Genomic DNA, 12,962 nt, shown 5'->3' with positions numbered 1-12,962 from the left:
TGACAAATGTGTATACTATCGCCATGGTGGGGGCGAAGGAGTTATATTGTGCTTGTATGTTGATGACATACTGATATTTGGAACCAACCTCAAAGTAATTGAGGAGGTTAAGTCTTTTCTGTCTCAAAACTTTGAGATGAAGGACCTTGGGGTGGCTGATGTTATCTTGAACATCAAGCTGTTGAGAGATGATGAGGGTGGGATTACACTTCTGCAATCCCACTATGTTGAGAAGATTTTGAGTCGCTTTGGATATTCAGACTGCAAAATTTCTCAAACACCGTATGATCCTAGTGTGCTTATTAGAAAGTTTAAAGGCACAGCTATAGATCAATTGAGATTCTCTCAAATTATCGGTTCACTTATGTACCTAGCTAGCGCAACGAGGCCTGACATCGCGTTTGTTGTGAGCAAACTTAGCCGGTTTGTTGCAAACCCGGGCGATGTTCATTGGCGTGCTGTTGAAAGAATTATGCGCTACTTGAAAGGTACTGTCAACCACGGGCTTCACTATACGGGATTCCCATCGGTACTTGAAGGGTATAGTGATGCGAATTGGATCTCTGATGCTGATGAGATGAAGGCCACTACTGGGTATATGTTTACTCTTGGGGTGGTGCTGTTTCCTGGAAGTCTTGCAAGCAAACGATCTTAACGAGATCGACAATGGAAGCAGAATTAACAGCATTAGACACATCTGGTGTCGAAGCAGAATTTCTTCGAGATCTTTTGATGGACTTACCTATGGTTGAGAAGCCGGTTCCGGCTATCCTTATGAACTGCGATAATCAGACGGTTATTGTTAAAGTGAAGAGTTCAAAGGACAATATGAAGTCCAACAAACATATAAGAATGAGATTGAAGTCTGTCAGACGTTTGAGAAACTCCGGAGTGATAGCGTTGGATTATATCCAAACGGCTAAGAATCTGGCAGATCCCTTTACTAAAGGGCTATCACGTGTTGTGATAGATAGTGCATCGAGGGAGATGGGTTGAGACCCACATGAGTTGCCATGGCAGTAACCCAACCTATATGATCGGAGATCCCGTGAAGTAGGACCTGGGAAAACAAGTCAGTGGTGAACTGAGGAGAGTAACTTTACTAACCCACTCCGTTGGAGATGCAATACTCTCGGATACTGTATGGTAGGATGACTACTGTCTTAATGTGTTCTAAAGCTTATATGTAAGCAAGATGTTGTCCTACAGAGCGATCTTTGGAGGAACACACCTATATGAGCTTGAATGCTGGTCACAGTCTATGAGGTTTGGGTGATCTCTAGTAAACTCATGAATAGGCCAGGAGTGTGACTAATATGCTCCACCCGAGGGGTCACCTTCGGCAGTCTAGTACTAGTAAGACTTGTGGTGAAGCTCCTTTACGCCAAACTGACAATTCAAGGCATAGTCCATTGTTCAGTTGTAAAGGGGTGTAGCTACTTGTTCTAGGTGAAGCTCAACCTTAACAGGTCTTCACTGAAATGCTGGTATATTAAAACAGTGATTGGAACGAGGGAACACGATGTGCCCTTGAGATCTGGTGGGGGATTGTTGAAATTTGGAGGTGGGCTTTAGGTCCATTAGAGAATTTCAGAAAAATCTCCAAGGGCCCATGTAGGTGGTGGCATGACAAGGTGGTGGGAAGTTTAGTCCCATCCCGCTAGTGGAGGAGAGTTTGGACCCCTTTATAAGGGTCTCTCTTCCACATCCTATTGGAGAGTGAGAAGAGAAGGTGCCCTCGCGCACTCCTCCTCTGCTGCCCGCCACGCCTCGTCACGACGCGCCGCGGGTTGCGGGAATGAGCCGAGCCGAGCTCATACCTACGCGCTTATTTTTGCCGGTCAGGAACGGAGAATACGTAACGGACACGGCACGATCCGAGACGTCGGATCGTGGGCAGTTACCGACTCGGGCGTGGGTTCGGCCCACGCCACCCAGCCGCCTTTATAAGCACGCGATCGCCTACCCTAGCCGTCACGAGAATCATATCACATCTGCATCACGCGTTCGTTCCTTGAACTGCTGCTGCCGCCGGCGACTCCGTCCCGTTTACCGCGTACACGGTCGACGGGAGAGCAGGCCTCCGAAACCTCGTCTCTTCGGTTTTCCTGTACGGGAGAGGGGCGATTAGGTTTTTGGGGAGCGATCACGCGACTGCTCGCCTCCGTCCGTCTGCTTCGTCTACGTCCGCGTCGCCCTCGTCATCGCCATGTCTTCACCAAGCGAAGCTGATCGTCTCCGCGAGAACGCCGAAGCCGAGAAGAAGGCGGCAGAGGATACTGCCGCCGCCGCCGCTGCTGCTACGGCCAACTGGCCGATCGGAGGGTATGATATGTTTATCTCTCTCCTGTTTCTGTCTGCACTAGTAATACTGCCTATATGCGTAGATGTTTCTGCTATATGTGTAGTACTTGCTAGTATACTCCGTGATCAGTATGTCATGAACCTAGTCAATGCCATGTTAGTAATTATTTCATGGATTAATCTACTCGGAAAATTGCCTATTTACTCAACACTGCGATGCCTTTGATACCAGATTGACAATCGGACGCAATGATCAGATGGTGTTGGGCTGGTCCACGTGCTTTACCTAGATTTTGGGCTAAAGCCCACTATTAATTTCAACAAGCATGACATGTAAAAGATGAAGACATGTCAAATGCTTGACAGTGTGTCTTGAAGCATGTCAATTCAGTTGTATAATCTCTGATTGATTTCGCTTGAAGCCGAGAGGGAGGTTTATTTTATGCAATGGTGTGGGATATATCCCATATGAAAATTTGCAATGGTTCATTTCAAAAGTGTCTTTCACAATGATATACGATTGTTATTATTTTTACTTGAATATCTTGCCTCAGTTTTTTTATATTTCATTAGTAAATGTGACCACAAATGAATGTGTAATGCCTTTGCTTCTACGATTATTTTGCAAAAACTATCATTTTTTATCTTACACAATCGGATATTACACGAATTACTCCCTCCGTTTCAGTTTATAAGTCATCTTAGGTTGTGCACCGCAACCAAGACGGAGATGAAAACAAGAAACGAGGTGAGTTAATACGATTGCATGCAATGAATTGACCACTGCATGTCGTGCTAGTTAGTCTCAAGTCATTAAAAACAAACACGCCTCACGTTTCTTATTGGTTGATTCTTTTATTTAAGTCAAAAAAACAAGAAACGAGGTGAAAGTTAATACATCGTGCCTTAGTGTTTTGAGATTATTTGGTTTTCGTAAGATGACTTATAAACCGAGACGGAGGGAGTACTCAACATTCTATTGTAAAAATGAACGGGCGCGGCAACGCGTGCCTTCGATGATCGTGTTGTATTACACGTGGGTACCATCTAGTGAAAGAAGAAACTTCACGAATCGAAGAGCGTTACAAAATAAGACTTCAGCACAAACATCCTCCAACAATTAAGTGAACAGGAACATGCAATTTCTTCCGGATAACAAGTCGACCGCTCATGAGTTAATCACTGAACAAAAGCAGGTTCAGCGGCTAAATACCTGGGTCATGCTACTCAATAACATCAATGCCCCTGTCAGAATTACCAGTTAAGAACGCCTCATAGAGAGCCCCCAAACCGCCGTCATCGTTCTCCCTTTTAATAAGCCATTGCACCGCAAGCTGAGATTCCCGGGCGTTGATGGTGTAGTTGGATAGAAGTTGAATGATGGTGAACGGAGGTCTGGCGAAAGACAGCGTGTCGGGGTTCAAGGAATCTATGGCTTCAGATACTCTTTCTTCTTCCTCAGTCTCGAGGTTATACTTGTAGATGTCCAGCGATGAATCTGTGGACTTGACATAGTAGATGCAGTTGGCAGCGATGGACGATGGCATCTTCCGGGCACTGACAGACAGGCTCCTGCGGTACCCGACGAAGATGGCATGGTCACCGATGCTCTTCACCGGCTCGAGCTCATCATCACCAGCAGTGTCCATATTGAAAACCTCGAAGCGACATTCTTGCATAATGACAACCAAGAGCTGTCCAGCGCACTCTACCAAGAAGCAGTGGTTGGAGTGCCCCGTTCCAGGAAGGTCGGCAAACCCAGTACTGTTGTGGTAAGAGAACAACTTGGATCCATCGATGGCGTACTGTTTTAACACATGAGAGAGCTTCGTGCATAAAGCAAAACGACGATAAGTTGGCATCCATCCATAGTTCCATACACACCGACCGTGCGGAAGCCGCCGTGAAGGAAGGAAAGGGAACAAGCCTTCTGTGAAATCCGGCAGAATGAAACCTTTACTCTCGGGCGCCGCCGTGTACTGCTCGTAGCATCTGTCGGATAACAGGACGAGTTCCGGCGAAGACCCGCCAGAGAAAGCGGCGGCGGAAATACCCAGCTCGAAGGGCACATCCGCCACGAATCGGATCATGTGGCCAGTGAGAGGGTTGAGGACGCAGGCTGCGTGAGGGGGCTCCAGGTCGGCGAGGACGAACAAGCCGCATGGAGTGGTGGTGATGACATCGTACTTGCGGAGCAGGGGAAGGTCCTTGCGTACCACGCGGGAGGTGACCAGGTTGACCATCAGGCGCGCGTCGACCAGGATCCACCGGCGAGGGTGGAACCGGGCGTCGGAGGGATTGCTCCTGGGGTCCTCGGCGGCGGAGCGCCAGCTCGTGCATACGGCACGGAAGTCCATGTAGCAGTCCACGTCGTTGGTGGCGAGGAGGCAGTCGGCGATGTGGCCGAGGAGCTCGGACGGGAGGGACGACCAGTCTGGCCCCATGGCCGAATCCGAGTGAACGGGAGGCTCTGGAGTGAACGAGAGGTGATGTGAAAGGCTGTACTAGACTACTAGTAGTAGTACTGTACTAGTACTTGCTTTCATCTGCTCCCACGTGGAGCGCGAGGATCGAAGGGCGCTGGTAGTTCAACGGGCGATGTGCTGCCATTACTGCGAGTCCGCGAGCTCTTGAGAAATGACAACGCGGCCACTACTTCCGAGACCCGACACCCGAGGGCGTTTAACTCTCAACAAGTACTCTCATGTGTTAAAACAGTTGTGACTGCCACCCAGCAGCGCTCGGTTACTTTGTACTACTACGTGCTACTTTTAAACAAGTTCAATTCTTCTCAGCCATTCATAATTTATCTTAGTTGATGAAATTTCAGATTTAAGCCTTCTAAACTGAAAAGGATGGAGTGGCTGATTGCATTTATTAAATATTTGACTCATTTTGCTTTGAGTTGTGTTGTGTTACAGTAACGTATTATCTTACTCCAAGCACTTCACTTCTTATAGACTACATGTCGCATAAGCAAAATTGCCTTGTACGTAATGCGCTATGTTACTATCTAAGTTACTCCTATTATGACCATCCTTAATTAGATTAGATGGATATCTAGTTATGACGAAAGAGAGGAAGATCGTATCTTATTTGAGATAGGACTACGGGCGGTCACAATGCAGAACTCTCTTACCGTATCTTAGGCTAGTCATTGTATGGAGTAACTTACACTCATGTATATGACACTAGTTTATGTTAGAGTTCATTACAAATACAATACATGAACTTGCACAATGCTTATAGATTCATGCATAAAGTTAAAAAAAATATCACAAATAAGCCACTGAACTATGACTTCGGGTTATTTTGATGCATTTACTGTTAAATCTAACGGCTTGATCTTATCTCTAAGACATAGCAGTGGACCAACATTATCTCTTTTCTATCTATAACTATTAATAAAAAAATAGGTATTCTGAGGCATTCATAAAAATTTATAGAAGGAACGTGGGGAACAAAAAAACATCCATAAATAACGAAACAAAGTAAACCGACATAGGACCTGCCGACTTTGGAAACTGGACCGTCTATTGACAAGAAACCGACGAGGTAAATCGAAATCAAAATCAGATCTAATGTCACGTCTTCATGTATACAAGATCAAGCAAAGAAGTCGAACGATTTGTAAGGCCGAGCAACAAGTGGTAATAGTCTGTCACAGCATCTTTAGCAGACCCTGCAGTTTTTGAAAGTGCAAACTGGGTTGTAGTTTCAGAAATGTGTTGCGTAGAACAGACACGTCAAACATGACTTTAAATTTAAGCATTCAAACTACGCGGGAGATTAGTTCGTCCAATACTAGTTCATCCATTGTTCATTAAGATTTACATCGCGTGGGGGGGGGGGGACATTGCCACAGATGGCCAAAATGTGCTCGAAGACGTGGCCCTAACCCTAAACAAACCAAAATTAGCTCATCAGGGCTCGCAGGGTGCGGCCGCGCCGTCGCCGGAGTACATTCACTCCTCGTCGGAGTCGGAGTCGACGTAGATGACGACGGATTTCCCCTTCTCGCGGGCCTTGGCGGCCTCCTGCTCACGGTAGAGGCGGTCCTGCTCGAGCAAGAGCTGATCGATGTCGACCTCACGGCGGCGACACTTGGCGTCGTGTTCGACCTCATCCGCGGAGCGCGTCGCGACCGCGCCGGTCACCGTGGCGAGGACCTCCTCGGGGACGAAGTCCTTGCAGGTCACCGAGCCCTCGAAGGAGCCAGATAGTAGATCTCGAAGCCAACCTCGTCGACGGCGACCTCGCGGGCCGGAGTGTACGACGACGACGCCGTGGTGGAGAGGGTCCAGGTGCCGGAGGAGCTCCCCTCCTCGAACTCTGGCGATGGCGAATCGGGAGGCGCGGGTGCGGCGGGAGGCGCGGGGGCCGGCACGAGACCGTGGCGGATGTCGAACTCCTCGGTATCCCGCCGCATCAGCGACGACGGCACCGGAAGCCCCCTCCCCGTCCACTTATGCGACGACCGCTTTCGCGCGGCGTCGACGGCGACGCACCTGCGCCGCTCCTGCTGCAGATGCGGACGAAGGGCGTCCATGGCAAGAAATTCGGGCGGCTGGAGCTAGGGAAGGGAGGGGAACGACGGCAACGAATTCGACGACGAAGTTGAGGGTTTGGCCCCGTAAATGGGAGCCCAAGCAGCTTTTATGCCTACCCCGCGTACATTTACGGGTTCGCGAAAAATGTTTACAGGCCGGGCTGCAGATACGGTTTGCTCAGCGCAGCAAACTGGACCCGGTCCACAAACTCGTCGGAACTTTGCAGTTTCTACGTTTTTGCAGAATCTGCTGGATATGCTCTCAATGTCCTGACGGAACTCCCGCCCGAATCGCCAACCAAAACCATCCACCAATCGTTGCAGTCCATCTACGCCATCATGGCCAAAAAAAATAATTCGTTCCCGTTTCTTTTTGGTGGTTGTGAGTTTTTCAGCAAAACTATCATGCCTGCAGTGTTACAGTGGCTGGCTGACAACGGGCCCTGGCCACGCTGGTGTGCCACCCTGACAGTGGATACATACGCATACATGAAATATGGGCATATTCTACGTAGCTTTGACGACTAGAAATCGTGTATTTAATAAGTTTCTGCATCAAATCATGGGCGGATTTGGGCCCCGGCAACCCAGGCCATTTTGTGGGACCTGGGAATAATTCCTGGGCCTTCCACGTTTGGGACGCAACCCAGTTCCAGGCCCAGCCCACGCAGCTGCACCCACTGGTTGCGAGCCTGCGGCTGCTCGCTGCTGCCATGTACGCCGGCGCTGTGTCTGCCGAGGGCGCGAGACGGCGACCCCGCCGCCTCCGTAGATCGTCGGGGACTCATCACCGGCGATAGATGGGACACCTCTCGCGATCGTCGAAGACTCATCACCAGCGAGTGTCAGGGACTCTTCCGGCGATCGTCGGGGACTCTTCACCGGCGATCGCCGAGACTCCTACAGAGGTCTTCTGGGACTCCTCCGACTTGCATCGTCGATCCTTCTCCTGATCATAGTTGCTAAGAGAAATCATAAGATTTTTCCGTCCATCTACGAAATACCTAGTACCGTTCATCCATCCATCAACGAAATCAAGTACTAAGCATCTAGCTACATACATACATCTTATCCAAACACAGTGACAACTAGCTTTTACAATAACTGACAAGCTTTGTGAGACAACAAGATAAATTAGTAGGTAACATTAAAATGGCAGACATATAACAAAACATGCCTCTTTGATTCGCACAATTCTCAAAACATAGGAAGAGAAAAAATGCAGGAATAGGGTGGCATCTATAGTACCCTACAAGATTTGAGATAATGTGTGATAGTGTAGGAAAAATCTCATAGGGGACGGCGGATGAAGGAGGTGGCCGACGGGATGGGCTCGTCGGAGCAAGGGGAGGACTTGGGACAGGCGGGATGGTGCATGGGGGGCATGCTCACCGGCTCGTGCAGGGCAGCGGGGAGGACGTTGGCCGGTGGTTGGATGGAGGAGTAGAGGTACATACGGGTGACGATGCACGTGTGGAGGAGCGCCGACACGGGCTCAGGCGGTGCGTGAAGGAGAGCGGTGACGTCGAGGCAGGGGCGCGCGCGTGGAGGAGCGGCGGCAGGAGCATACACGTTGAGGGCGCGGTAGGGTAGAGTTTTATAGAAGAATATTATTTTGATCAAGCTTTTTAGTTGATTCTTTTTGCTATTGGAGAGTATTATAAAATAGTTTTTGTTAACCTAATAATGTTATATTTTCTTTTCTGTTAAGTTATTAGTTTAATATTTTTCTTTGCTGCTAAGTTTTATTTAGGACAAAAACTAATTTTGTTATTTGTAGTTAAGTCCTACAGTTCCCTTAGGAGTTTTTATTTGGATTTCCTTGAAGTTTTGTTTTGCTTTCTATTTGTTTTTCTTATTGTTTTATTTATTTCTTTATTCATTGACTATATTTTGATTGCTAGAATGCTCGCTAGAGTGAATGCTTAATTGAATGCAATGTTTGATTATATAGATTTTCATCCTGGGTCGGAACCACCTTTTGTGCATGGTAGTATGGATCAGGGTTATTTCTAGAGAATGGATCTCTTCATTTCACTCTGCTTACATGTTAGGTAAACTATGAACCTAATTTTTTTATTCACATTCTTAATTTTTAGTTAATACATTGCCTTTATGTAACTGGAGTGATTCTAGATCAAAGCGATCATCAGAATAGTTTTCTCTCATAACTATGTTTTTCAACCCACAGTCAAATGTGCAAATTTTTCGGTTATCTTGTATATGTCGAACGGTTACTTGAAAAATCCTACCATCTGATACGTTGTCCTCGGTTTCACTAGAAAGCAACCAGAACTCCACATCTGGACTTGGCTCGGCATAAGGGGTCCTTCGATCAGAGAAACCACATAGTAGCTTCAACTTTATGTCATACAACGTTTCTGTCTTATCATGTCTGAAGCTTCTATTGTATTCATCCATGTCAAGATGTTTAAGCAATTTTTATATTAACCTTGTTATTTTATATGGAGCCACCAACCGGGACTAACCGCTTATGATCAACCTTGCAAAATACAGAGTGAAATAATTACAAATCAGAAAAATATGTGACTGTTTTTTGATTTTCTTTGAATTGTTTATGCTGATTTCAAAATGTGGTCAACACGGGGGGCATGACCCATGATAGCTAGGGGTGGAATCTTATAAAACTTGGGACTAAAATCACTACAACTCGTGAGGGTGTATGGCCTATGCGTTTGAACCTCAAGTGGCTTATCAGGAATACTCAGAAGACATTCATATTTTGTTTGGGCATAATTGCATTGATTAACTCCTCTGTATAATTTAAATATTAAAAGGACAGGAATAATTATAAATTCATAATAAGTGGAAGGAGGCCGCGCGTGCGGGGGTGGGCCGATGAGAGTGGGTGCAGGGAGTGCAAGAGATAGTGGAGCGGGAGAGAGTGGGGAGGGAGAGAGTGAGGAGATAGTGAGAGGGGCGCGGGGAAAAAGAGGTTGATAAGATACGACTTAGCAGTAGCGCGTGTTGGGGATAGACGCTACTGCTAAGTTGGGGCAATGGAGAGGTGGGCCTGGGCTAGCCACAGTAGCAGCGCTAGCCCATGACAAGCGCTACTGCTAATACAACTAGCAGTAGCATCGTTCATGGGTCAGCGCTGCTACTGTGGCTAGTCCCATGCGTACAGTGTGCCTCAAATATTAGTTGTGCTGGTATGGGAGAACGCGCTACTACTACAACTTATCCATAACGCGTGTTGTTGCCCGATGCTACTACTAATTAACAATAGCAACGGCTGTATTACCACCGCTACACGTATCATACCTATAAGTTTTTCCCTAGTAGTGTGCGTCACTCGGAATATGATGATACACCGATAGTCAGGCCCAATACGATTGTAAGTTTCATGGTTAAAGCTTTTTCACAATACGGTTGAAGCTTTTTCACAATATGGCTGAAACTTCTCACCCGATAGTGGGTGCTGCAACCATCGGAGAAAAAAGCTTCAACCTTGTTGGAAAAGCTTCAACCGTCACGGACATAAAAGTCCTCGTCACCGGTCGCCGGCTCTACCCATACGCTCATGGCGAAGGGAATCGCGGTCACGGCCGGAAACGAACTGGTCTGCAGCGGTCCAGCCGGTATGTGGTTGCGGGTGGGGGTTGCCCGTGTCGCAGGGAAGAAGATGAGGTAAAAGACGATTGGATTGGATAAGATTGCTTTCGTCGCCTTTTTTTAGCAGTGCTTCCGTCGCGTAGTGCTCGCGTGATCCAGCGATCGCAAGGTCCGCGTGCGACCGCCGAACGCTGGCGGAAAACGTTTACCAATATTTTTTAACCCTGTAACTTGTCATTTTCTGTGTCAGAGAAAAGTCATAAATTATATGTCCACAGTAATAATTATACTACTCTAGTTGGCAGTAAAATTAAGTCTTGAAATATATTAACATCCTAAGTGTTGAGAAAAGTGGACGGCGCACAATGTACGACATAGTATCACATATTTAAAGATTGTACGCCCTTTGTCGAGAATCATGTATGTCCAAGAAAATCAAATACCAGCTATACATATATATATATAGTTATGGAATATGATTGTCTTTTCATGAGCATGCATGCACACAAGTTGTTATTCTTTTACATACACAAGTTGTTTCTTTTCATTTTTGCCGCGATGACAGCCAACACTAGCTCCTTCATTAGAAGCGAAGATACGCAGCAAGTTGGCGTCGTAGTGGTGCAACCCACGTCGTCCGCAACACCTGCTACGTATCCCTCGCACCCAACCACCTCTTCCACGTCCTCCTCCTCCTCCTCTTCTTCTAGCTAGTCTCCATCGGGTCTCCCACCTTCCCACCCTCCCATCGTGTACGCTACGTACGAGAAGCCACCAGCCAATACCGCGTCCTCTCCTCATTACTGCCAGCGCGCGTACTCCTGCTACGCAGGGGATCGGACGGATCAGATCACCAGGATGGACATCGGCGGCGGCAGCGGCGGTGGCGAGGAGGAGGAGGTGGACCGTGCCGCCGGCGCCGGCAGCAGCGACCAGCAGAGGATGAAGATCGGCTGGCCCACCGACGTCCGCCACGTCGCGCACGTCACCTTCGACCGCTTCCACGGCTTCCGCGGCGTCCCCGCCGAGCTCCAGCCCGAGCCCGCCCTCGCCAAGGCCCCCAGCGCAAGGTACGCACGCACCGTCCACATACCCCTTCCATCTCGCCGTACTTTCTTGGCATTCCATCATCATCGTCTTCGTCTCCGGCACCTGCGCAGCAAGACGGCGTTCGGCGTGTCAACGGAGTCGATGCAGTGCGCGCACGACGCGCGGGGGAACAGCGTGCCCACCATCCTGCTCCTCCTGCAGCGCCGCCTCTACGAGCAGGGCGGCCTCAAGACGGAGGGCATCTTCCGCGTGGCCGCGGACGGCGCGCAGGAGCAGCGCGTCAGGGACCAGCTCGACCTCGCCGCGTCCGTGCCGGAGGACGCCGACGTGCACTGCCTGGCGGGGCTCATCAAGGCATGGTTCAGGGAGCTGCCGGGGGGCCTGCTGGACGCGCTGCCTGAGGATGAGGTGGCGCGCTGCGCCACCGAGGAGGCGGCGGCTAGGTTGATCGGCAAGCTGCCGGCGGCCAAGGCGGCGCTGCTCGACTGGGCCGTGCAGCTCATGGCGGACGTGGCGAGCGAGGAGGCGCGGAACCGGATGGGCACCCGCAACGTCGCCATGGTCTTCGCGCCCAACATGACGCAGGTAATAATTATGATCGATCATCTTCTTTTGAGGATCTAATTTTGATCATTTTTTACTTTACGACCATTTACATTTGAACGCCCAAGCAATATTGTTGGTATTTCACAATGAAATCTCACCCAAAAAATGTGGGAAAATTCAGTCGTTTTACTTGGTATACTGTACACAGATATCTTGCATTCAAATGTGCCTCAATCGGGATTCGAATTTCTTCCAACTTATACTGGACTCCATTTATATTATATTCAAGCGAAATCTCTACTTGAAAACAATCATATCATTTCCAACCAAATCCACCAAATGATGTCGAATAGTGCAGGTGTTTCAATTTTGGTCAAAATATCTTGTATTTCGATCAAAACATTTGTCAGACTTCACAACTTTTGTCAAGTTCAGATATGCATCATGTACTTCAAAACTTTTATCAAAAGTTTCATTGGCTGGATGGTTAGATTTTCAGCCAAATTCTACTGAAGGTATCCATCCCCTGACCGGAATTAAAGCTATAGTTTCCTCTCACTGACGTGATCGATGTAACATGTTGCAGGAGGTGGATCCTCTGACAGCACTCAAGTACGCGGTGCAGGTGATGAACTTCCTCAACCTGCTCATCGAGCGGGCGCTCCGACAAAGGCAGCAAGACCAGAAGAAGAAGCAACCTAAGTAGCTAGATGATTGTTTGATTGACGCTTTGGTTAATTCGATTAGTAGTCCCGTGCTTAGTTAATTTCGTTCAGTTGGGTGGCCATCGACTAAGCTGACTTTGTATGTACCTGAGCCTAGCTAGGACCCAGCAAATCAGCTAGATCTGTGTGTGGGTTTGTTAATCATGTCTGCTTTCTCCTTTGAATATTTGCGCTCTTTGGATGATTTATTCGGCTTTACTTTCGGTTGTGTA

The 12,962-nt window shown here is 48.2% G+C and overlaps 1 protein-coding gene across 1 annotated transcript; it reads left to right on the top strand.

Annotated features, from left to right (window-relative positions):
• Positions 1–11,135: 11,135 nt before the first annotated feature.
• LOC123441092 (rho GTPase-activating protein 2-like) lies at positions 11,136–12,962 on the top strand. The gene is made up of 3 exons (XM_045117616.1): positions 11,136–11,499; positions 11,590–12,064; positions 12,612–12,962. Exons 1-3 carry the CDS (start codon positions 11,288–11,290, stop codon positions 12,729–12,731), a joined length of 807 nt encoding a protein of 268 aa, XP_044973551.1. The 5' UTR covers positions 11,136–11,287; the 3' UTR covers positions 12,732–12,962.

This window comes from Hordeum vulgare, chromosome 3H, assembly GCF_904849725.1.
Source record: "Hordeum vulgare subsp. vulgare chromosome 3H, MorexV3_pseudomolecules_assembly, whole genome shotgun sequence".
Taxonomy (NCBI): Eukaryota; Viridiplantae; Streptophyta; class Magnoliopsida; order Poales; family Poaceae; genus Hordeum; species Hordeum vulgare.
This window is presented reverse-complemented; position numbering and strand designations above follow the sequence as displayed.

What these genes read in the sequence shown, in the direction of transcription:
- LOC123441092 (XM_045117616.1), top strand. Translation starts at nt 11,288, where the DNA reads ATGGACATCGGCGGCGGCAGCGGCGGTGGCGAGGAGGAGGAGGTGGAC. An exon ending in GCCAAGGCCCCCAGCGCAAG is followed by an intron (nt 11,500 to 11,589) that starts GTACGCACGCAC and finishes GCACCTGCGCAG; the next exon opens with CAAGACGGCGTTCGGCGTGT. An exon ending in TCGCGCCCAACATGACGCAG is followed by an intron (nt 12,065 to 12,611) that starts GTAATAATTATG and finishes AACATGTTGCAG; the next exon opens with GAGGTGGATCCTCTGACAGC.